General features: G+C 38.7%; 1 protein-coding gene across 4 annotated transcripts in view; it reads right to left on the bottom strand.

Moving 5' to 3' along the window:
• Positions 1–24,959, bottom strand: part of IQSEC1 (IQ motif and Sec7 domain ArfGEF 1) — a 309,585-nt gene that overhangs the window by 243,660 nt on the left and 40,966 nt on the right. For all 4 annotated transcript variants that reach the window (XM_083351704.1, XM_083351706.1, XM_083351705.1 and 1 more), the window contains exon 2: positions 20,370–20,399. In XM_083351704.1, coding sequence (XP_083207830.1) covers positions 20,370–20,399 — 30 coding nt within the window. The remainder of the gene's footprint in view (positions 1–20,369; positions 20,400–24,959) is intronic.

Here is a 24,959-nt window from a genome sequence, read left to right as displayed (position 1 = left end):
ACACATTTCATCCATAATCATGCAGTTTTTATGGCCAGGTCGCGATATTTCATAATTATTTCCAGTTCTTTTTCTTCACTCTGGCATTTCTTGGTACAGCGATATCAAGTAGCTGTATGCTTCGGTTCTCTACAACTGCGATATCTGGTGTGTTGTGTTCCAAATGGCGATCTGTCTGTATTCAAAAGTCCCACAAGATCTTCACCCTCTCATTCTCAATAACTTTTTCCACCCTATGTTCCCACGACTTTTCGGACACAGGCAAATCGTATTTTTTACACAATGCACATTGGGTTAATTTAGCAACTAAGTCATGTCTACCGTATTTTCCGGCGTATAAGACGACCTGGCGTATAAGACGACCCCCCAACTTTCGAGGTGATTTTCATGGCTTAAAAAGTTGTCTTATACGCCGGAAAATACGGTAGCTTTGTAATCAGTTTGCGCGATTTTGCTGTACTCACATATTAGATGTGAAACTTTATTGTTGCAAAGTCGGCAATTTGGATTGTTGTTGCAGGCATATACATAGAATGAAGGCTACTGCTAAGCTTGTAAGCCGCCCTGAGTCTTCGGAGAAGGGCGGGATATAAATGGAATTAAAATAAAAAATAAATAAAATAAATAAATTTTTGTATCTTCACTTTCCTGGCATTAGTTTGTAGTGCTTGTTCTTGAACAGCCAGTATTAAGCCTTTTGTTTCTTTCTTGATGGTTCCCATTTTAAGCCATGCCCATTTCAAGTTATCACATTTTCCTTCAATGTTTTTCAAATGCTGTCCATGCAAAACTTTGGTATTCTATCTATTTAATCTGTCATCCAGCCGTTTTTCCTTATATTCTGCCTTTGTTTCTGTTATTTTTATAATGCTCTCTGTTTTCACAGCCTGTAGCAATTTTTCTGTACTTTGATTCACATAGTCATTCAAACTTCATTTCTCTTCTTCTACACAGTTTGGTGGATTTGCAATAGCCCTCTGCTCCCTATTTTTCTTGGCAGGTACAACCTGTTGAGGTCACTTCGTGGATGTATAGCATGGTGCATATTCAAAAGTTTACGGGTTTTCCGGTCTAGGTTTTCCAGTTCAGCCTAACTCCAGTTGATAATTCCACCTGGGTAGTGTATCACTGGGACTGCCCGTGTATTAATGGCTTTAATTATGTTTCCAGCATTCAGCTTTGATTTTAATATTTTGTGGACTCTCCTGATGTATTTCTTTTGCGTTGACCCTTTGACTTTTCCATTCCAATATGCCTAGGTATTTGTAAGCATCATCCTTTGCTAGTGCTTTCACAATACTTCCATTTCCCAGTTCTATTCCTTCTATTTTTCCCATTTTTCCTTATTGCATGGATAATATAGCACATTTTCCAAGTCCAAAGTTCATTCTGATATCGCTGCTAAACAGTTGAACTGCGTTGAGTATTGATTCAAGTTCAGTGTGGCTTTTCGCATACAGTTTACCAAGGAATGTTCAATAGTCAGGCTCTGAGCTAAAAAAGCTCCTTGGATGAGAAGTGAAATGTCTTCAAAGAAAAACAAGAAAGTCCAGTTGCCTCATGAAAAAGCACCTTTGGGACAACTATGATCTGGAAGACTGAGACTCTCCATAGATATCTTCTTTTACAGATTCCAAATCTTGCTGTTACAATAACCTTTTTTGCTGCAAATATCAAGCAATATATTGCGAACGTGTTTGTAAATGTACTGACACTTTTACTGAAATTATGTTTCCATATGTAATGGAAATACAAATCACCGATTAACCTAATGTCCATTATTTAAATCTTACCATAGTTGCCAAATATACCTCGACCATAGATTTGAGTTCCCTTCTGCATTTGGATTTTCCATAACTACTTTAAATTTTCTGAAAATAATTTATCACCCTTCCACCTAAAATATTATATTTAGAATGTGAACTTCACTGGATTCATTTGCAGATATTTAGCAATGTGCTAAGGATATATGATATAAGGGTATATTTCAGGCATGTCAAACTCGCAACGTCACATGACGTCACGTGACGTATTGTGACTTTTTCCCCATTGCCGGCAATGGGGTGGGCGCTGTTTTAGTATGATGCATTCGGCCTGTAGGCTGGCAGTTTGACATGTGTTGTGATTCAGGGTCAGCCTGTGGGTTCGGCAGTTGGGTCGGACGACTCAGAGGAGGAGGGGGGTGTTGAAGACCTTGCTGAGGGGGTTGAAGATCTTGCTGATGAGAGCCCTCAGCCAGGCCCCTCCCACTTGGTCACCACGGAGACCCAGCTGTGTGAGCCTGACAGTGTGGATGAAGATGACCCACAGCTGGCCCTGTTCAAGGACGCCCGACGCAGGAGGCAGTCAATTAGGAGTAAACAGAGGAAGGCAATGGGGCTTCTCGGAAGGAGGCAGAGAGAAGCCACGCCCTGAACTCTATATAAGCGGAATGTCTGGGAGGGCTGGTTTGCTGAAGGCAACCGCTCGGATGGTTCATGTTTCTTTAAGCTCCTGTTTCTTGGTTCGTGTCTTGTTTGTTTTTGTAGCAATAAATTTGGCAGGCGTAATTCCAGCCTCTTGCTGTTTGTGGAGGGGTTGTCCCTGCCTTTTCTGCAGGGCCGGTAGCAGGCTGGTACAGAACAACATGCCTGGTATATTTGATTCTGTTCATCATTCAATACAGGATGTATAGTTTGAGTTTAGCTCTGCTGATAAATGGCTGGACATGTTCCGGGAGAGAAACAACAGAGAACTCTTAATAAAGACATTATTTTTTTCCAGAAAATCTAGCTAGCCTGCAGCCTACCTGTTTATGAAGAGATCAATGGAGTTTGAGCAGTGTCACTTTTCTGTGGCTTTATTCTTCAGATCAAATGAGTGCTTTATTTTGGCTACTAATTAGGAAAGCTAGAGTAATAGTTCCTGTTATGTTCTTTTTAATTACATAACTGATTATTATTTCAGCCTATTCTTCTCTTAGAGAGCCATGGATCCAGATGGACATTACACACACACATAATATTCTTTCTCTGTATTCTCACCCTACTCGTAAATAGGGAAAATGTTATCCATCTGCACAATCCATCTTGAGTTTCAAAAAACCAAGTCTGCAGCTGGGGATAGCATAATTAGTCTGTACACCATATTCTGAACAGTTCAAATCAGAATTTTGTTCCTAGATCAATGAATGAGAATGCCATTCACAACAAGGTAACCATATTACAAAGAAAAACTCTGCAGAAATTATTGAAACAATTCTCTTTTCCAGAGTAAGAAGGATTTCCTCTGGTAATATTTTATTTGGCTTCAAATAATTGCGTTATCATGTAATCCACCACCAAAAGGGGGAAAAACTGTTTTATGTAAATATAAAGCTTTGAAGCATTTATTGACAACTCTCAGTAACTTGTGGAGAATTTCAAACAAACACCAAGGAGTTGTTTATTATCAGCACTCCTAATTATTCTCCTTCTAGATCTGAAAGATGCATTCTGAGATGTTGACTAGGATACACATTTTAAATTGCCTACATTTTGCTATATTTATTATAACAGGCACTGCATGCCTTTTGATCACATTAACAAGCAGTTTCTTCATTCTTTTCCCCAGTGTCATATTATCCATGTTTACAAATAATAATGCAATATATAATCCTGAAAAGTTGCCAAATTATTCAGACTTTTTTTCTTTAGAAAAAGGAAAATATGACATATGGGATAGGAAATTTCTGGAGCTGCTGCTGGTGGACAAGGACAATTAATGAAGAAAAAAGACAAACCTGTTTTGATATCCTAAGGGCTGAATGAATGTGCATCCTTTTATAATGTATTAAGAGTCTGACATCCTCATTACTCTAGAAGGTTTATTTATAAAGATACACTAAATTATTATTTCAACAGTTTCCTTGTCAAATCTCAAGAGGAATATAAAGAGACTTGGTATTTCTTGCAAAGTCCATGCCTTTTCCATTCCAGCCTAGACTTTTATACTATGCATGAAAGTTCATACTTTTCATTCAGTGCTTTCCATGGACTTTTGTTAAAGGAGAAAGTAGAATAATATCCATTCATCAGTGGCCATTCTAGTTCCCACTGTAAATACAGTACTTCACCAGAAAACACCAGAATACCACTACCCACCAGAAATCTTCGGTCACTAAATTACAATGACAGCTATCAATCAGTGCTTGGTCAAGATTTAAGAAGCACTGCATCAAAATCAGTAGCTCTTAAAAGTTACAGAGTAGAAAAGAATCCCTGAAAGCTAATTCAGATTCAACTTAATCCATATATTATGTTACAAATTACATTTCTATTGTTTCAACAAGCACTACTGATCTTGTAGCAATAACTTGGGGAGGAGTCAGGGATGGAAAGTAAAAGGTAAAGGTAAAGGTTCCCCCGCACATGTGTGCTAGTCGTTTCCAACTCTAGGGGCCGGTGCTCATCTCCGTTTCAAAGACAAAGAGCCAGGACTTGTCCGAGGATGTCTCCGTGGTCATGTGGCCGGCATGACTAGACGCCAAAGGTGCACGGAATGCTGTTACTTTCCCACCGTAGTGGTCCCTATTTTTCTACTTGCATTTTTACGTGCTTTTGAACTGCTAGGTTGGCAGAAGCTGGGACGAGTAACAGGCGCTCACTCTGTTATGCGGCACTCGGGATTCGACCCGCCAAACTGCCGACCTTCTGATCGACAAGCTCAGCGTCCTAACCCACTAAGCCACCGCGTCCCATGAACAAATAATTTATACAGCATTTACATTTTGGTTCATCTAGGTCTGTATATTTATGTACATATAGACAATAATCTGAGCCCTTTATAGATCACAGTAAAATTTTAGGTGCTCATTTTGACATATTCATTTATTTAATTTATTTGTTTAGCATGTTTTTATTTAGCAATGGAATTTCAAATATGGAAGTTAAAAGTAGGTATGGCCAGGAAAAGAAACATGGATGGATGTTTGGACGGATGGACGGACGGACAGATAAAATTTATTTTATGATCAGTGTGCATATTACAACAACAAAAATATGAGTATGATTAAGATCTGGTGAGTTTCAGACCACAGCTGCCAGGGGGCCAGAAGAATCCAATCAGCTAATTAAGGTCACGAAGCTCAGCTTGTTAACTTGTAATTAGGACTTTTTAGGGATGTCCTGAGCAACAAAGCAGCTCAGAAAGATACTTTCTTTAAATAATCTCTCCACCTCGCAAGGCAACAAAGGCTTTCAGTCATGGGGTTGTGTTGCTTAGTGACTATTTTGTACAAATCATTTGCAGTCACTAAACAAAGTCCACCTATATCTGCAAGAAAGCAACTTATGTTTGTAACATTCTCTAGTAATCGGTTCTTGAATATGGGGGGGGAACGGGTTTGAAGCACTGAAATTTCTAAAGCCTGGTGTGACTTCTGACAATATCTCCTTTTAGATACCATCCAGAAAGGCAGGCAGAGAAAGGTTAAAATTAACCTTATATTTTACACTGCAGATCTTATGCTTAGATTCAAACCTTCTATTTTAAACTAAAAAGGGACCAACTTATTTAATTTTTAAAGATTTAAATTTTGTGGATGTAACATATAACAAAGTAAAGTTCAATTTCTAAATAAACAATTTATCTAAATTTGTAAGAACTGTTGGTTCTTAACCAAAGCCAAGTGTTTGTTTCTGTTACTAGCTTATTAACATTTTGGATCGACATACTTTAAAAATATAGTCATGTATAGTGTTAGCAAGAGAAAGTTGCCTAAGGATCATTTCCCTCACAGGATCATTAATTAGCATTAATAAATATTCAACGTGCTTATGTGCTACGTATTAAGTATTTGTTTGCATGTGTTATCTTGTAACACATAAAGCTTTTGTAAGTCTTTTGTAAAAAAAAAAAGCAATAATTTCCAAATATTTGATATATATTGCTGCAGGATGTTCTTCATTTCACATACGGTAGCAATGAGCACATCCTTTAGCATTAGGACAAGGTCTTTGTGTTCTTTAACTGTGTGCCTAAAATATGTATGCATGAATGCAAATATTTAATCTCATAAGTTCAATGAACAAAAATAGTTGAATGCTTACTGATATTAAGATAAGAAGTTTGGTTATTTCTATTACTTGTTATTTTGCCATGTATGTTAAGAATAGAGGAAATCGCAAATCTAATTTTCCTTAAAAAAACAAGAAAATCTATCTGATAGAATTTGCTGATGCAGTGGTTAAGTTGCTGGTTTAGAGATGGTTAGTTCTAAGTTCCCCTTCATGGATTACTGCCTTGTCGTGGCGAAGGGGCTTGCGTAATTCAATGAAGCTATGAGCTATGCCGTGCAGAGCCACCCAAGACGGACAGCTCATAGCTGAGAGTTCTGACAAAACGTGATCCACTGGAGAAGGAAATGGCAACCCACTCCAGTATCTTTGCCATGAAAACCCTATGGACAGTACCAAAAGGCAAAACGATATGACGCTGGAAGATGAGCCCCTCAGGTCGGAAGGCGTCCAATATGCTACTGGGGAAGAGCAGAGGGCTAGTACTAGTAGCGCCAGAAAGAATGAAGTGACTGGGCCAAAGCCGAAAGGACGCTCAGCTGTGGATGTGTCTGGTGGTGAAAGGAAAGTCCGATGCTGTAAAGATTTTTTCTCCATAGGAACCTGGAATGTAAGATCCATGAATCAAGGAAAGCTGGACGTAGTCAAACAAGAGATGACAAGATTGAACATCGACATCTTAGGTATCAGCGAACTAAAATGGACAGGAATGGGTGAATTTAATTCAGATGACCATCAGGTATACTACTGCGGGCAAGAATCCCTCAGAAGAAATGGAGTAGCTTTCATAGTCAATAAAAGAGTAGGAAAATCAATACTGGGATACAATCCTCAAAATGACAGAATGATCTCAGTTCGAATCCAAGGCAAACCATTCAATATCACAGTAGTCCAAGTCTATGCCCCAACCACCAGTGCTGAAGAGGATGAAATTGACCGGTTCTATGAAGCCCTACAGCACCTTATAGAACTAACACCCAAAAATGATGTCCTTATCATCATGGGGGATTGGAATGCTAAAGTAGGAAGCCAAAAGATAACTGGAATAACAGACAAGTTTGGACTTGGAGTACAAAATGAAGCAGGGCACAGGCTGATAGAATTTTGTCAAGAGAATACGATGGTCATAGCAAACACTCTTTTCCAACAACCCAAGAGACGGCTCTACACATGGACATCACCAGACGGTCAACACAGAAATCAGATTGACTATATGCTCTGCAGCCAAAGATGGAGAAGCTCTATACAGTTGGTAAAAACAAGACCAGGAGCTGACTGTGGCTCAGACCATGAGCTTCTCCTTGCAAAGTTTAGGCTTAAACGAAAGAAAGTAGGGAAAAACACTAGGCCACTCAGGTATGAATTAAATCATATCCCTGTTGAATATACAGTAGAGGTGACAAATAGATTTAAGGAATTAGATCTGATAGACAGAGTGCCTGAAGAACTATGGACAGAGGTTCGCGACATTGTACAACAGGTAGCAACCAAAACCATCCCAAAGAAAAAGAAATGCAAGAAAGCAAAATGGCTGTCTGAGGAAGCTTTGCAAATAGCTGAGGAAAGGAGGAAAGCGAAAGGCAAGGGAGAAAAACATAGATATGCCCAATTGAATGCAGAATTCCAGAGAATAGCTAGAAGAGATAAGAATGCCTTCTTAAATGAACAGTGCAAAGAAATAGAAGAAAACAATAGAATAGGGAGGACCAGAGATCTTTTCAAGAAAATTGGAGAGATGAAGGGAACATTCCATGCAAAAATGGGCATGATAAAGGACCAAAATGGCAGGGACCTAACAGAGGCAGAAGAGATTAAGAAGAGGTGGCAAAATTACACAGAAGAACTATACAAGAATGAGCTTAACGTCCCAGATAATCACAATGAGGTGGTCACTGACCTCGAGCCAGACATCCTAGAATGTGAAGTGAAGTGGGCCTTAGAAAAGTTGAGCAACAACAAAGCTAGTGGAGGTGACAGTATTCCAGCTGAGCTATTCAAAATCTTAAAAGACAGTGCAGTAAAAGTGCTACACTCAATTTGCCAGCAAATTTGGAAAACTCAACAGTGGACACAGGATTGGAAAAGATCAGTTTACATTCCAATTCCAAAGAAAGGCAGTGCCAAAGAATGTTCAAACTATCACACCATTGCACTCATTTCTCATGCTAGTAAAGTCATGCTTAAAATCCTACAAGCTAGACTTCAGCAATATGTGGATCGAGAACTACCAGAAGTACAGGCAGGATTTCGAAGAGGCAGAGGAACTAGAGATCAAATTGCCAACATACGCTGGATCATGGAGAAAGCTAGGGAGTTCCAGAAAAACATCTACTTCTGCTTCATTGCCTATGCTAAAGCCTTTGATTGTGTGGATCATAACAAACTGTGGCAAGTTCTTAAAGAGATGGGAGTACCAGACCATCTTATTTGTCTCTTGAGAAACCTATATGCGGGTCAAGAAGCAACAGTGAGAACTGGACACGGAACCACTGATTGGTTCAAAATTGGGAAAGGAGTCCGGCAAGGCTGTATACTGTCGCCCTGCCTATTTAACTTATATGCAGAGCACATCATGAGAAAGGCAGGGCTAGATGAATCAAAAGTTGGAATTAAGATTGCTGGAAGAAATATCAACAACCTAAGATACGCAGATGATACCACTCTAATGGCAGAAAGTGAAGAAGAACTAAAGAGCCTCTTGTTGCGGGTGAAGAAGGAGAGTGCAAAACTTGGGTTGAAACTTAACATTAAGAAAACCAAGATCATGGCATCTGGCCCTCTCAATTCCTGGCAAATAGATGGGGAAGAGATGGAGGTAGTGACAGATTTTGTTTTCCTGGGCTCCAAGATCACTGCAGATGGGGACTGTAGCCAAGAAATTAAAAGACGCTTGCTCCTGGGAAGGAAAGCCATGGCAAATCTAGACAGCACACTAAAAAGCAGAGACATCACCCTGTCAACAAAAGTTCGTATAGTCAAGGCTATGGTCTTCCCAGTTGCAATGTATGGCAGTGAAAGTTGGACCATAAGAAAGGCTGAGCGCCAAAGAATTGAGGCCTTTGAACTATGGTGCTGGAGAAGACTCCTGCGAGTTCCTTGGACTGCAAGGCGATCAAACCGGTCAGTCCTAGAGGAGATCAACCCTGACTGCTCTTTAGAAGGCCAGATCCTGAAGCTAAAACTCAAATACTTTGGCCACCTAATGAGAAGGAAGGACTCACTGGAGAAGAGCCTAATGCTGGGAAAGATCGAGGGCAATAGAAGAAGGGGACGACAGAGAATGAGGTGGCTGGATGGAGTCACTGAAGCAGTAGGCATGAGCTTAAATGGACTCCAGAAGATGGTAGAAGACAGGAAGGCCTGGAGGAATGTTGTCCATAGGGTCGCGATGAGTCGGACACGACTTCGCAGCTAACAACAACATGTTACTTTTTATTAGCTTTGCTTAGGAAGTAATTTTAAATTATTAGCGTTGTTGATACTTTGATAAAAGCAATACAGATATATTACAATTAATAGAAAAACAAAATAATGAATGAAACAAGGGGTTTACACAGTTTAATGTGTAAAAAGTACAAATCGTATAAGTCAATTTGAGAATGTTAAGTTTTAGTTATATATTTCAGTAGCACTGTCTGCTTAACTCATAGTTTCAGTCTTCTCTATAATGTGATTTCAGTCAGGCATTTATTTCATTCTTTATAACCAACTCCAATTATAATGATGAGAAAGCAAAGTGAGAGGTGATCATTTCAGAAATGGGCCAATGAGAGACTCAAACTCATAAAATATTGGGGACCATGGTAAATATTGTCTTTCTCTAGCATTCCTCCAAAAATTAATGAAACAAGCAACCTTAAGATTATTTCTCTGTATTCTTTCCCTATTAACTGACAATAACACTCAGAAACATGTCTTAACAGAAACATGCCACATGTCTTACTTGGTCATCATTTAATTACAAGTGGTACTCACTTAAGATGGTAGAGGACAGGAAGGCCTGGAGGAACATTGTCCATAGGGTTGCGATGGGTCGGACACAACTTCGCAACTAACAACAACAACAACTCACTTAACAACCATTTGTTCAGCAACCCTTTGAACTTAGCAACAGTGCTGAGAGACTGGTACTTATGACCAGTCATCAAAGTTCTGACCATGGTCACATGATCAACATTTGCCACTTTCACTGCTGGCTTCCAACAAGCAAAGGAAGGAGGTCACAAATGGGGACCACATGACATTGTACTTGACAATGATGTGATAGTGACTTCATGATGGCAACTAGAAGTGCCAAAAAAATGCTGTTGCTACGTAGCACAGCGGTGTGACATTTCACTTTATCACCGTCTTGCTTAGCAATGGAAATTCTGGACACAAATGCAGCTGTTAACCAAGGACTATTTATGCTACAGATCCATCTACCAAACTGACCATGAATATTTTAGTCTACCTCCAAATTCCATATTGCAGTCTAACTCTGCCTATAATTACTTAGCATAAAACAAAAAAGATGACCAGTGAAGTTATATGCAGCTTGACTGCTCTCTGTTAAAATTCAACCAAGAAATCCTTTTTTTTTTTTACAAATTTTATTGATTTTCTAATATTACATTCACATATTTGAAAAGCAACGTGGTGGCTGGATAGTAGTAATTCAATTACATACAGATATCATTAGTACAGATTTCAAATTGCTACCATAAACATTTCCTCTCTTTTTCCATTCATATATACTGTAAATTTAAAGACAAGTTTTATCCTATCACTCACATAGAAAATAACTTTCTTACATATATCCATAGTTTTTAGTTAACAAATATTCTAATTGTTTTAACATGCAATCTTTTAGACAATCAATGACCTAGTAAATTTTTCAATTTTAATTTCCACTAACATTTAGATTTAACCTTTGATATTTATCATTCCCAAGATTTTTAGTATACTCCCAATTCATCTATCACCATTCCTCACAAACTCCATTTTTCTTGAGTCTTATTTTGGCTTTTTTCCTTTGCCAAATCATCTTCCATGTCCTTGTTTTTGGGTCATCGAACCAATCTCCTTGTAATATCATGTATATTAATTGATATTGGTAAAACCATCCGGTCACCATTTTTTTGAGAGGACTTGTAGGTCTAGTGCAGGGGTCAGCAACCTGAAAAAGCAAAAGAGCCACTGGGAACCGGTTCCATCACACATAAAAAAAAGTGGGAGCCGCGCGTGTGCATCCACGCACGCGCATGCGCATAAAACAAAATGTTTTGCGCATGCGCAAAATGTTTTTGTGCGCATGCGTGCGCATGGATACACGCGCACGGTTCCACTTTTTTTCATGTGGACGCACCTGCACGCCAGCGGCGACGGGTCTCCGTGGTGATGGGCGCTGGGTTGCGGCGCCGCCTTCAGCCCGGGCGTCACCGGAGCCACCCCCGGGACCTCCAAACTGCCGCCCGACCTCCGCCCGAACACCAGCAGGTCTCGATACGGGTGTTCGGGCGGAGGTGCGCGCGCAGCTCCACCCGAACAGCGGTTTGGAGACCTGCTGGTGCCGGTGGACGCACCTGCACACCAGCGGCGACGGGTCTCCGTGGTGACGAGCGCTGGGTTGCGGCACCGCCTTCAGCCCGGGCATCGCCGGAGCCACCCCCGGGACCTCCAAACTGCCGCCCGACCTCCGCCCGAACACCAGCAGGTCTTGATACGGGTGTTTGGGCGGAGGTGCGCGTGCACCTCTCCAAAGGTTTGGAGAGCTGGGCGCGAGTGCAGTTCTCCAAACCTTTGGAGAGGTGCGTGCGCAGCTCCGCCAGAACAGCGGTTTGGGGACCTGCTTGTGTTCGGACGGAGGTCGGGCGGCAGTTTGGAGGTACTGGGGGTGGCTCCGGCGACGCCCAGGCTGAAGGCGGCGCCGCAACCCAGCGCCCGTCACCACGGAGACCCGTCGCCGCTGGCGTGCAGGTGTGTCCACCGGCACCAGCAGGTCTCCAAACTGCTGTTCGGGCGGAGCTGCGCGCGCACCAGCAGGTCTCCAAACCGCACCTCCGCCCGAACATCAGCAGGTCTCCAAATGGGTGTTCGGGCGGAGGTGCGAGAGAGGTGCGCGCGCACCTCTCCAAACCTTTGGAGTGGTGCACACGTTCCTCCTCCCATTCGGAGTGGTGCGCACGCACCTCCTCCCGTTCGGAGTGGTGCGCGCGCACCTCCTCCCGTTCGGAGTGGTGCGCGCGCACCTCCTCCCGTTCGGAGTGGTGCGCGCGCACCTCCTCCCGTTCGGAGTGGTGCGCGCGCACCTCCTCCCGTTCGGAGTGGTGCGCGCGCACCTCCTCCCGTTCGGAGTTGTGCGCGCGCACCTCCTCCCGTTCGGAGTGGTGCGCGCGCACCTCCTCCCGTTCGGAGTGGTGCGCGCGCACCTCCTCCCGTTCGGAGTGGTGCGCGCGCACCTCCTCCCGTTCGGAGTGGTGCGCGCGTACCGGGCGACTGGGAGCTGCAGGAGATGGCTCAATGCAGCTCCGGAGCCGCGGGTTGCCGACCCGTGGTCTAGTGGGTCGCCTCTTTATTCTTCCATATTAACATGGTTGTTCTGAATTGTTTGACTTCTCATCCAACTGTTCTTTTTCTAGATCCTCTAGTTTCTTCTGAGTTGTATAAGAAATCTTTTCCTTTTTCCAAGTTGTCAATGTCTTTTCTGGATTTTCAAATATCAATATTTGTTGAATAGTAGATTCTTCTGTCATCGTATTTGAATGTTTCTTTTTTTCTATTGTATTTTGTACTGCATAGATGGTTCTTTAGTTGTGGTCAAAGTTTGGGCTTTCATATCTGGACTGTCTTCTTGTTCCTTCCCATAGCCTCTTAGTATTTCATTGGTTGTAGTAAGAATTTGGACAAGTGTTTTCAACATAGCGAGAGTTTGTTGATCTTCATCCATAAATAAATTTTGTTCCTGGTCTTCTTCCATATTGGTATTTTAAGCTAAAGGTTTTACACTTAGAAAATCCAAGAGAGAATTTTTTTTCCAGGTAGAGAACACAAAGCCTTTCACAGCTGTTGTTTCAAAGTTCTCAAGGTTATGTATCTTATCTATTTCCCTGGGCAGTCAGCCAGGCCCCCTTTAAAGTATCCCTTTGAGTCCCAAAAGTTTTTCCTTTTTTTCATAAGAAAGAATCCAGATTTCCAACAGAAGTAGACAATGAAAAATAAGAAATAAAAAATCTTTTAGTTCAACGTTTTGAGAAATAAAGTTCCAATTGGGATTCAATTATTTTTTCAATGTTTAAAACACCCCTGGGTATTTAGTCGCCACTCTTTCTGGAGGGAGGGCTAAAATTCCCCTTCCCTCACCGCAGTGGGGAGAATGCTTACCAGCTTAAGGAGGTACAGAAAGTAATTAGGATGTAAAAGAGGTAGATCTCACCCAGTCTCTTCTGCACTGCTTTAAGAGTTGCTGTCAATGCTGCAAACATTGACATGTTTTTGCACTGACAATATAAGAGGCAGCCTTTTGCTTTAACTGTTTGGTTTTGAATCACAAAAGCCTGGGTGAAATGCAGCCGGATGTTTTGACAAGATAAGGGATAGACACTTCAGAAGGGCTGCCTGCAATTAGTGCAGGTTCGAGTCCCACCAGGCTCAAGGTTGACTCAGCCTTCCATCCTTCTGAGGTAGGTAAAATGAGGACCCAGATTGTTGGGGGCAATAAGCTGACTTTGTAATAATGCCACTGGGGGGGGGCGAAAGCCCTAATAAGCAGGCATATACATAGAATGAAGGCTATTGCTAAGCACATTGATTTGTGGTTTAGATTGTAAGCCGCCCTGAGTCTTCAGAGAAGGGCGGGATATAAATGGGATTAAAAAAAAAGTGAAACTTCGTATGTTAAATTAATTGGTAAATGTGACTCATGATGTGTAAATAAGGGAGGGAAATTCTGTATGAGGTGGTATGTCAAGGGGAGGAGAATTCAGATTCTGGCATCCATCCATGAGTGCCGATGCTTCGTTTCATTATTATAGATTTTTTACATAAAACAATGCCTGAATATTGTTTGAACTGTCTCATTAATTGGAACCATGACAGTTGCCTGGTGGAAAATATGACTTCAGCTGTTCACAGCCTAGGGACGAGCCATAATGGCTGGTCCTTTCGTCTGCCGGTTTGGAGGGATCACCAGGTCTAACGGGAGAGTTGCGGCTCTCCCGCGATCCAGCAAACGCCATCCTTGCTGTTAGCCTCTTCAGGGTGACTTTCAGCCCTTTTTGGGGGTCCCCAGAAATGCGAAACTGGACAGGGGAGAGAGAGCAAGTCTCCCAGCCGTCCATAGCAGCAGTGTGGCAAACCAGAAGCCTCCTCAACCGAGAAATCCTGTTACATCCAATTCCAGAAACAGCATGAAGAACAAAAAGAAAAGAAAAAGAAAGCAAGTGAGTGAATTCTGCTTTCTGGTCACTTTTTTTACAACTCTGGAGAGTTTCATATGTCCTCTCCAAGAAGTGAGTCATAAAAGACTCATTATAGTTCTGTTGTGTGCTCCTCCTCCTTCTAATCCTTTTATTAAAACACAGTATTATCAATTCTTATGCTAATCAATTGAAATATAATTCTTACAGTACTTGGCATTTATTTTTTATTCTATGTTGATTCAGGACATTTCTGACTTTCTTTCGTGGAGTTCATGACAATTTAACCCAGCTAAATACCAAGGCCTGCAATCAGCATTGTTCTGCTTCTGCTCAGAAACTGCAGCATAACGTTTGCCTTTAATAAGCAACTTAATAATCAGTCTATTAAATTTCACACTTATTAAATATCTCTAGTAAAATTGCAAGACTTTATTAACTGCAGTGAGAAAAACAGTTATTGCAGGCAAATTAACTGTATTGCAAAATTAAAACTACTAAATAACCATGTGAAATGTAAACGTTGAAACGAAATTGCAAAGGAATGCATAGGAAGTTAAATAATTATAATTATTTAATGATTATATAGCAAACAATCTTCAACTTACCAAAAATGCCCATTATTTATAGCAATGTAATATCATGTAATATAAAAATTATTATTTTTTGTTGTTGTTAGTTGTGAAGTCGTGTCCAACCCATTTTGACCCCATGGACAATGTTCCTCCAGGCCTTCCTGTCCTCTACCATCTTCTGGAGTCCATTTAAGGTGATGCCTACTGCTTCAGTGACTGCCTTCAATCTTTCCCAGCATTAGGCTCTTTTCCAGTGAGTCCTTCCTTCTCATTAGGAAATATTATTTAGCTATAGCTAAAATGTATTAAGTCAGCATAAAATATGAATTAATATTGAATCTCACTGACCTTGTACTACTTTCAAGCTACCATGTTTCCCCGAAAATAAGACTGGGTCTTATATTAATTTTTGCTCCAAAAGACACATTAGGGCTTATTTTCCAGCCAGGTCTTATTTTCAGGAAAATACGGAACTAAACGCGTCCATCTGGCTGACTATCTTAACTGGGGCTTATTTTGGAGGTAGGACTTATATTATGAGCATCCTGAAAAATCATGCTAGCGCTTATTTTCTGGTTAGGTCTTATTTTGGGGAAAACACTGTATTTGCTCATTTAAACTGTTAGTAATTAAGGCATCAAAGATGCACAAGAATGTTCTTTCATTATTCCATTCAATTTTATTTTTGAGATGGGATATATTCATATGTTCATTAGTCACATACATATTAATCATGTTATTAATAATTTCATTTTTATTAATGTTGAATTTTCCATTAAACACTTTTTTAAAAAGACTCCTGCGACACAGAATAATTTTATGTCCTTTCAAGTGATAGAGATGTATCCAGAAATTTATACCTATAGCTCAGAGTTATCTATACTTGTAAAATCTTTCTAAAGGTTCAGATGGAATTTATTAAAGCTTTGTCTGGAGATATCAACTGAACACAGATTCCACAGAATGGAAAACTATTCTACATTGTACAATAGTTTATGAATAATCAAATGACAGTTCTTAAGAAACAGGAAAAGCTTTGTGTTCACCAGAAAGGATGGACTTCTTCAACAATGAGTAAGGAAGAAATCCCAATATTTATATTTATTAATTTATACTCTAAGCATTTACTACTGCAATGATATTAGCACACATAGGGGGTGATTTCATATCACGTAAAGCCTAATGTAGGTGGCAAGACTAAGGTAGCAAAGCCAACATGGTTAGGTAAGAGATTTTAATTCTAGTCTGAGGTAAATAGGGACCTTTGGGAATTCTAATAGGAATTTCCCACCCTTATTTAGAGAGAGTTAAGTAAGTCAAGGTTTCTTTGAAACATTTTCTAAAGTTCCTCAACATTTAATGTGACTTATTACTGAGGTAATCTTTCAACTGACTTTCCTACAATCTCTCATGCCTCATTTCATATTTACAACAACATCCCTGACAGCTAAGTTAGTTTGAAAGACAGCTAATAGTCTTTAGTTAGCAAAAATTGCCCCATGATTGATTTTTTTTCTCTTATCAACCAAGGCATCCACTAATGGAATAGGAGCCTGCAATATTGGTGATTCTTTCTGCCTCTGCAGGCTGTCTACTGGACATAGGAGACCACAAAAAGGAAGGAACCTTGTTCTCCCTAATTCACTGGCCTTTCCTCAAGACCAATGTTCAACTACTGGGATTAATTCTATCTTGTTTCCATAATCCTTATTATATCACACTTACTTAGTACCTCATGACATCCGGCTCATTTTGCTTGTTACCTATACCTCACACATTAATATAGAAACATTTAGGGCAGTGAATTAGACTCCTTGTGTTCTCTTTGTCTTTGTCTTTATGCCTATATTTACTCTCCCACTGTTGAACTAGTCATTAAAATACTTCCACTTTGCTGCTGTCTAAAGGCTTACTGTTCTGATTAATCAGCCACTGCTACCAATCTATTTTCACTCCATACTGAGATAAATTCCATCTCTGCAAAGCAGCCCTTCCTCCCCAAAGTTTATACAGCTACTGAAATACTGAAACTCTGTTGCAAGCAGAATAAACATGATACATGGTCCTTTCTTTTCCTGAACTTTCATAACAAAGTTTATGATGAAAACCAACATGGTTTTGTCCATATGTTTGTCAGATTTGCCAGACTTACCATCTTAGGCACCTGAGAGATAATGCACATGTTGAGATGAAATACCTAGATGACAAATGAAAACTTCTGTACTTCTCAAGAGGGCAAAACTTATCAACTTCTTCTTCTTCTTCTGGGTGATTGGTGATGGAGCTACATGGATCAGTTGACAGCGTCTCAACTCTAGTCTTCTGTAGCTCACTCATGCTTCTAAAAGCTTCTTTAAAGTCTGGACTTTTTTTAAAAAAATAAATACTTTATGTCAACAAGTTTTGAAAGTCTAGATATAAATAAGAATTGGTTGCCAAGATGTAGGGTAATGTTGATGTAGTGTCTTTTTTTGCCAGCCATCTTCTTTCTCATCCTTGGAAGTTGTACACATCACTGATCTTCTTCTTTTGGAAAGCAATAGAATCCACACAACGTCCTCTTGACAAGTGAGCTGTACGTATAATATTCTGGCCTCCAGTTTATCAATCTTTATTTTAAGAATTTCCACAAGCTTGGTATGTAACAGCTTTCTTTTTCCTCTAGGAACAAAGGAAACATGGCACATCTATTGTAAGCAACTGCCAAAACCCCATTTCTGGCCAGGATGTCTTCTATATTTCCCGGACTAAGAAAGAAAAGAGGGAAAAGCAAATAGAATTCTTTCTTTCCCAGAATACACCAAGACTGTGCAATTGATGAGCTGTTGAGTCAGATGCTGGTCAGCTGACTTGAGGGGATCAGATGGACTCCCAATTCCTCTACTGCTCTGTTTCCCAGAATACACCAGGAATATGCAAATGATCTTCTGAAAAAAACTTCAGTTAAGAAATGACACAGAAACATGTTTAATATGTACTAACATGATGTATCATTTATTGAGCATTCCTAGTTGCGTCCAAATAATATTTTTGTTAACACCTTTGTCACTGTGTGAAATATAATAAGTATGATTCAAATTGACAACTTAATTGGTCTGAATTTGTTTATCTCCATACGAGGTCCACTTTCACACTAAATATGCACACTGGAAAGCAACCCAAAAGAACAGCGTTTTCTATAAATATTTTCAATAGTTAATCTAAAGGATCAAATAGCTGCACACATTGTATCATTTGTATCATCAATTCACTTTAAAATATTGGTTTTCTTTAGTGCAAAATCATGCATTTCTTCCCCATATCTTTTGGTGTTGCAAATATATGTTCAATCGAGAAAAAAATAAATTTACTTTATTAAAGTACAGAAGCTTTATTGTAGTTTGTATTATACAGTCCAAATAAAAGGAAGTGTATTAAAACTGAAATTAAAATAATACATTAAAAGACTATTTAAAAATGGGCGCTTTTATTCCATGTCTATCTTCCAGATATTAATTTTAATTAAAAACAAAATTCCATAAAGAAAACAGGCTCCTCAATTCAGCACAAAGTAGATTCCAGAAATCCAGAAAAACTACACAGAATGCTTAAGTTATTTTTATTTGATGAGAAAGAAACAGTAGGCAAATTTTTTCAGATAAACTCAGTTATATGGGATCATAGATCATAGAAGAAGAGAGTTTCTGAACCTGCATCCCAGTTATACGCAGCTTGAATAATAATGATCATTCTGAGAGACAGTTTAGTATACGGTTGAGGCATCAGGTTAGAAGCTGGGAAACTCTGAGACCCTAAGCCAGCAGTGTGACTTTGGGCAAGTCACTTTCTCTCAACCCTAGAAAAAAGGCAGCGCCAAACCACTTCTGAAATTGCTCCCAAGAAAATGAAGCAACGACTTGAACACAGAGAGAACAAAAAGCACACACGCGCGCGCGCGCACACACACACACACACACCCCTTGCATTTCACCTAGAATCAAAGTAGTAGTCAATGCAATTCAGTGCCTTTAGATGTGATACTATTTCTCCGCCCTCCCACAAATCAGCATTAGCAGCTAAGTTTTATGCTAATTTGTAGTTTTATCTTAATAGATTTCAAAAGTAAATACAATGCTCAATGTAGACAGAACTGCAAATAGTCAGATGTTGAAGTCACAAGCAAGTGTATCACCATTTTTCCCCCCAGGAAAGAGCAGTTAATATGTAAAGCAAGGAGAATATGTTCCTAGTCATTGCCTCAATTTGTAAAAACTGAGTACATCCAGAAATACACCCAACACAATTCTTGCTTCTTCCAAGAGACTGCAACCACATTCAAAACAGGGAGACATACCATCTTTCTGCAATTATAATGCCTTACAATAAGCATTTCTGGCATATCTGGATTCAATTGCTATTTATTATTTACCTTTACGCTCATTACTTGCTGCACACATCCAGGGAAGCCACACTGTTGCTTAACAATTATCTACCTCTTATTAAGACCAACTCCAAGTCCACACTGGAAAGCACTGGAAACAAAATGGTATTCTGGGGTTGACCATATAAAAGCTTAAAGGAACAGTCAATAAAATCTTTATCTTGGAGCTCAGAACGTTTCACTGCAAAGCAAAGTTTTCTCATTTTTTCCAGGGAATGCAAAGTCTCCAAAAATTAAAATAAAGTTAGGCCACACCTACCTCAAGACAGATTCTAGAAAATTCTCATATAAAAGTTCCAGAATGCACAAGGGAAACAAAAAAGACTTTTAAAAGAGAGATGATTCAAAAATAATGATGGGTAAACTTCTAATTATTAAGCTGAAAAAAATGACTCATAAAGTGCTGAATATTCAGCTTCTGATAGTAATAAGTTACATTAAAATGTTTTACACTTATAAAAGAAGCATCCCCTCCAATCTTTGATGACGCATTCAAACTTTCAAGCAATTGTACTGTATAATGAATATACAGAAATATATTTAAAGGATTGTTGTATCCTCAAATATTGCATAAACAAATAATGAAGAATAAAACAAAGAACACTTTTCCAAAATATGTTTCAAATCTCAACTTTGCTTAAAGATAGAAAATCTTTTATTAATCTTAACTAAAATTTTAATTTTGGCATGCTTAAGAAACTATTTCTGCTTAAATCTGCAAGTAAAATATAAGAATGTTGGCCTTGTAAACTGCTAAATATATTTTTTTCTTGTAACTATATACATTCCCTATTGAAAAGAAAGGAAAAAAAGATGCAGAAAGAAGAAAATAAGTAGAATAAGTAACTATCACAATTATTCAATATCAGAAAAACTCCAACACTTGATCTTAGACAAAAGGCTGAAAAGCAGTATCAGAAGGAAAGAAATCTGATAATCATACCTGATGCTTCTTGAATTTTCACTTTCAGATCTGTAAAATAAATACATATTTATTAAAATTTGCAGCAGATGAACACCAACATGCTAATTTACAACAGTATTTCACTCAAAAGATCACTAATATTTTTTACAGTAGTAAAGTTGCAGTCGCAAGGGTGAACAATTTTAATAGATGTTTATTGTTATAAGCTTTAAATATATGTATTTTAAAAGCAAACATTACAATTAAAATTGGGATGCGTACAGTTGAAGTAATACATCTGTTCTGATATGCTTTTCATTTTGTTTTGTTTTAACAATATATATTCAACAAGACTCCTTTAGCATCTGAGTGCTAAATACAGTATACTTCTGTCAAACTCAGTAAGTAAAAGCATAATTCCAGATAGGGTATATAAATAGCTATATATCTTTTTCCAGTTTTTAGTATGAATGATTTGTACTACAAAGTAGGGATACATGATGTGGTCTAATGAGTCTTCACTTCTGAAAAATGACACTGTTTTTAAAAAGCTGATTAAGCACTGAGAGTCAGTGAATGTAACAAATTATTACTTTTTCCTTCATGGATATCAGACTACACACAAGAGATATAAAAATGGATACACACAAAACTATACTTTATAATAAAAAACAAAAACCAACTGGCTGTGCATCCATCCAGCTGAAACCTCTCCTGCCTTTTAATTAATTATTGACATTGAATTTTAATCATCCTTGCCTCTTTTTAAATTCTATGTAGTGTTTTATGTTATATTTGTACACCATCCAGAGTCCCTATATAAGGAGGTAGGTGGTTTCAAAATTGTGTTGACTGTTGGATGGATGGACAAATGGACAGACATACAAAGTGACTGGCTTATTGCTTGTAGACAATTGAGGGCTGAGAGAGATGTGATTGGCCCAAAACCACCCACCCAGCTTTCCTGCCTAAAATGGAATTAGAACTCAAAATCTCCTGGTTTCTAGCCTGGTGCCTTAACTACAAGGCCAAACTGGCTCTCCAACAATGCTTTATGCAATACCATAATTAAAGCAATTGCAAGCAGCCTTTCTCAGTTGATGTTGTCCATATAAAGAACTGAAATTCCAAGACTGTCCAGCCAAAACTTAATAAATTACAGTAGTAGGAATATGTGGAGCATCAAGTAGGGAAAGGCAAAATTACAATGTTCCAAGTGACTGAATATAGATGAACATAACAATATGTAAGAGAAAGGAAATGATAGCATATGTTCTACAAAAATAAACTGTCTTAGGTTCCTTGGTCATAACTCCAAACAATGACACTTACAAAATCCTACAAGAACCTATATAATGTCTCCTGAAGGCTCTCTGTTCCTATTTCCAAAAGAAAAGGATATATATACCTCAAGGGTGAACTGTAGAGTCTTTGGAATTCTCTAAGATTGGCTATTTGCTTGCTGGTATTTCATTACCCGGCTAGGTATATCATCAATACTACTGAGTGTAGGGCTTGCTGCCTTCTTATATACAGTGCTTGCCCTGCCTGTGTTGGTAGGGATGTGATTTTCTCCTTGGTAGTACCTTGATTAGAGTATTATTTCCTGTTTGATTATTTGTCTGATCTTAATCCCTACTTATCTGGGTGTTGGCTGCTGGAGAACATGTCCTCTAGTCTTTTTATTTTCTTTTTAGCTTTTTTATTGTCTCTTTTGAGTGGTGTATAAATGTGATTTATCTTCATGCCAGTGGTTCCCAATCCGTCTGCAACCCACTACTACCCATCTGGAACTGTTCATAATGTTTCATACAGTATATAAATACCATTCAACCCAACAGATCTTCTATGCAATTTAATGCCTTTAAAGCACTGTGTTGCATGGTGCCAGATCACCTGTGGACCATTGAAATCTCATTTTATTCTTCAGTCTTCTAGATGGACAGAGATTTTCTATTTCCTCCTTGTTTTTATTAGGCACTAGCAGTCCAAGAAATTCAATTTTCCCACATTTTTTTCTATCCAAATTTTTGGTTTGGGTTTTTTAACCAGTTATTGCTTAATTTACAAATGTATGTAATATATTCTTTCAAGCTTAATCTTTCTTAAATTCTTCTTCTTCCAAAATAAGCACACACCCCAATTCCTTTTAAGCATGATAAAACATAAATAACAGGTGATGATGTGTACATATGCAATAAAGCTACCTCGGTTGAAGGTGACATCACCTGAATAAAACTCTCCCTGAACTTCATTTGTTTGAGATCTGAATTAGTCCACTTAGTGAAATAATTCTTCAATAAATGTGGTAGGAGACTAAGCATGCAGCAGGATTTAGTTGAGTTCCAAGCACTGAAGCAAATTGCCAGTACTCATAGCTGTCCATGGTCCTGCTGATACCAATTCAGATTACAGTCGGCTATGTAAGCAATGGATGTTTTCTGAAGTCTGCTCCTACTATTTCATTTTCATCATTTCTGGCAAAACCATAAGGATTTATGCTCAGCTCACCAAGTCTCTCCCTTTCCAAAATAATGCAAAATAATTATACAGAATGAAGTATAATTTAAATCATACTTTTTCTATTTATTTATTGTCCAATTTGAAGCAACCTGGAAACTTAAAAAGCAACTAGTTCATGTAAACCAGAACCAAATTATAATAATAATTTTGTTGCATATTTTAAAGAAAATATGAGTTAACAAAAAAGTTAATAAATCATTTTCCCTTTTAAGATTATTTTGATTTCAGTTTAGCAATGTATATAAGTTTTGTCTTTCATTGTTGTAGAGATCTAATAACAAAGCAGTAGTGTTCCTGTATGGGGACAGCTTGACTTCGCCCTCACAGAGTAGTCACCATCTGAGATGGCCACAATTGTAATTGTATATTTTGGAAAGTCCAAATGGGAACTAATCAAGAAGAAAAAGAAGAAGAATCTGATACACTGAAAAGAAGAGGATGAGAGTTTCGAGTAGTAAGAGCCACAAAGATTATTAGGGGACTGGAGGCTAAAATATATAAGGAATGGTTTCTGGAATTGGGTGTGTCTAGTTTAATGAAGAGAAGGACAAAGGGTGACATGATAGCAGTGTTCCAATATCTCAGGGGCTGCCACAAAGAAGAGGGACTCAAGCTATTCTCCAAAGCACCTGAAGGCAGGAGAAGAAGCAACAGATGGAAACTAATCAAAGAGAGAAGCAACTTAGAACTAAGGAGAAACTTCCTGACAGTTAGAACAATTAATCAGTGGAACAACCTGCCTCCAGAAACTGTGAATGCTCCAACACTGGAAATTTTTAAGAAGAGACTGGACAGCCATTTGTCTGGAATGGTATAGGGTTTCCTGCCTGACCAGGGAGTTGGACTAGATGACCTCCAATGTATCTTCCAACTCTGTCATTCTGTCATTCTGTTAAGGTGTCCAGACTAATAAATAGTGAAGGAATATCACTTCCTTATTGTTGAGAATAATAATAGAACTTTGAAATACTATCCAAGCTTCTGTTTATCCAATCTTATGCTAAATAAAATCAAGGGTAGATTACTTGGAGTTTCTCTATCATGCATGCTTCAACTTTTGGACTGTGTAAACTCTTCTCCAAACCCCTTCTTAATGGCTTGTTACTTCCTTTTATACTTCCCCAAAATCAGTTCTAAATTCTATTGCACCTGGGTAGCATGCTAGAAATCTACATTGCTGTGACCCCAAGGGGACCCCAATATTTGGTATTTCATATTCTTGATACCTGGAATTAACATTAAAGGATAAATGGAAACACACTAAATTGCTGACTTTCACCAACATCTTCCTCTCTTATACCAAGAACTGCATGTGTGGAAGCATGGCATCATTAAAAAAACCACACAGTATCAAAGAGGAATTAATCAGTACCTGTCTTGGAAGTACAAACTGAAAATTAATGTCCTGGGAGTGAGACAAGGCAGAGTTGTAATGAAAAATGTTCTAAGATAAGAAGAAATTAGCGGAGTTAAAGGGAAAAGAAAAAAGATAGAAAAGGGGAGAGAAGTTTCTTTTATTTTTAAACTTGATTCCTAGAAGTACCTTAGTAGCTGATTAAAATAAAACTTCTAAAATAACTAATGGGGAAATTCTTTGTTCATTAATTTTATGGCTTTTTGTCTTCATAAGGTATAAATAAATAAGAAATAAATAAATAAGTTATTGTAACAGAAAAAAGAAAGGAAAAGGGGTCACATAAATAACATCTCAGATGAGTATCTCTATTCTATCAGAATGATTTGTCATGGCACCTTAGATGAATTTAAAAGATTGCTCCCAATAAATAACTAAACAAGCAAGCAAGCAAGCAAGCAAACAAACAAACATAAAAACACCTCCAGTTCAAGAATATACTATTCCTGAATCTGATTTAGATTACTTGACTGTTGGCTAGTTTATTATATATTGGATGACATATACGGGGTAGGCAACCTTGGCTCTTTTATGACTCATGGACTTCAACTCCCAGAATTCTTGGTGTTGAAGTCCATGAGTCATAAAAGAGTCAAGGTTGCCTATCCCTGACATATACTATCAGTTGCTCTTGTTAATACAGTTAGCAGCTGTGCAGTGCTTCAGATCTGATTCAGAAGAGGCACTTCAGA

This window comes from Vipera ursinii, assembly GCF_947247035.1.
Source record: "Vipera ursinii genome assembly, chromosome: 2".
Lineage (NCBI taxonomy): Eukaryota > Metazoa > Chordata > Lepidosauria > Squamata > Viperidae > Vipera > Vipera ursinii.
The sequence above is the reverse complement of the archived record's forward strand: the minus strand, read 5'-3'. Positions and strand labels throughout refer to the sequence as shown.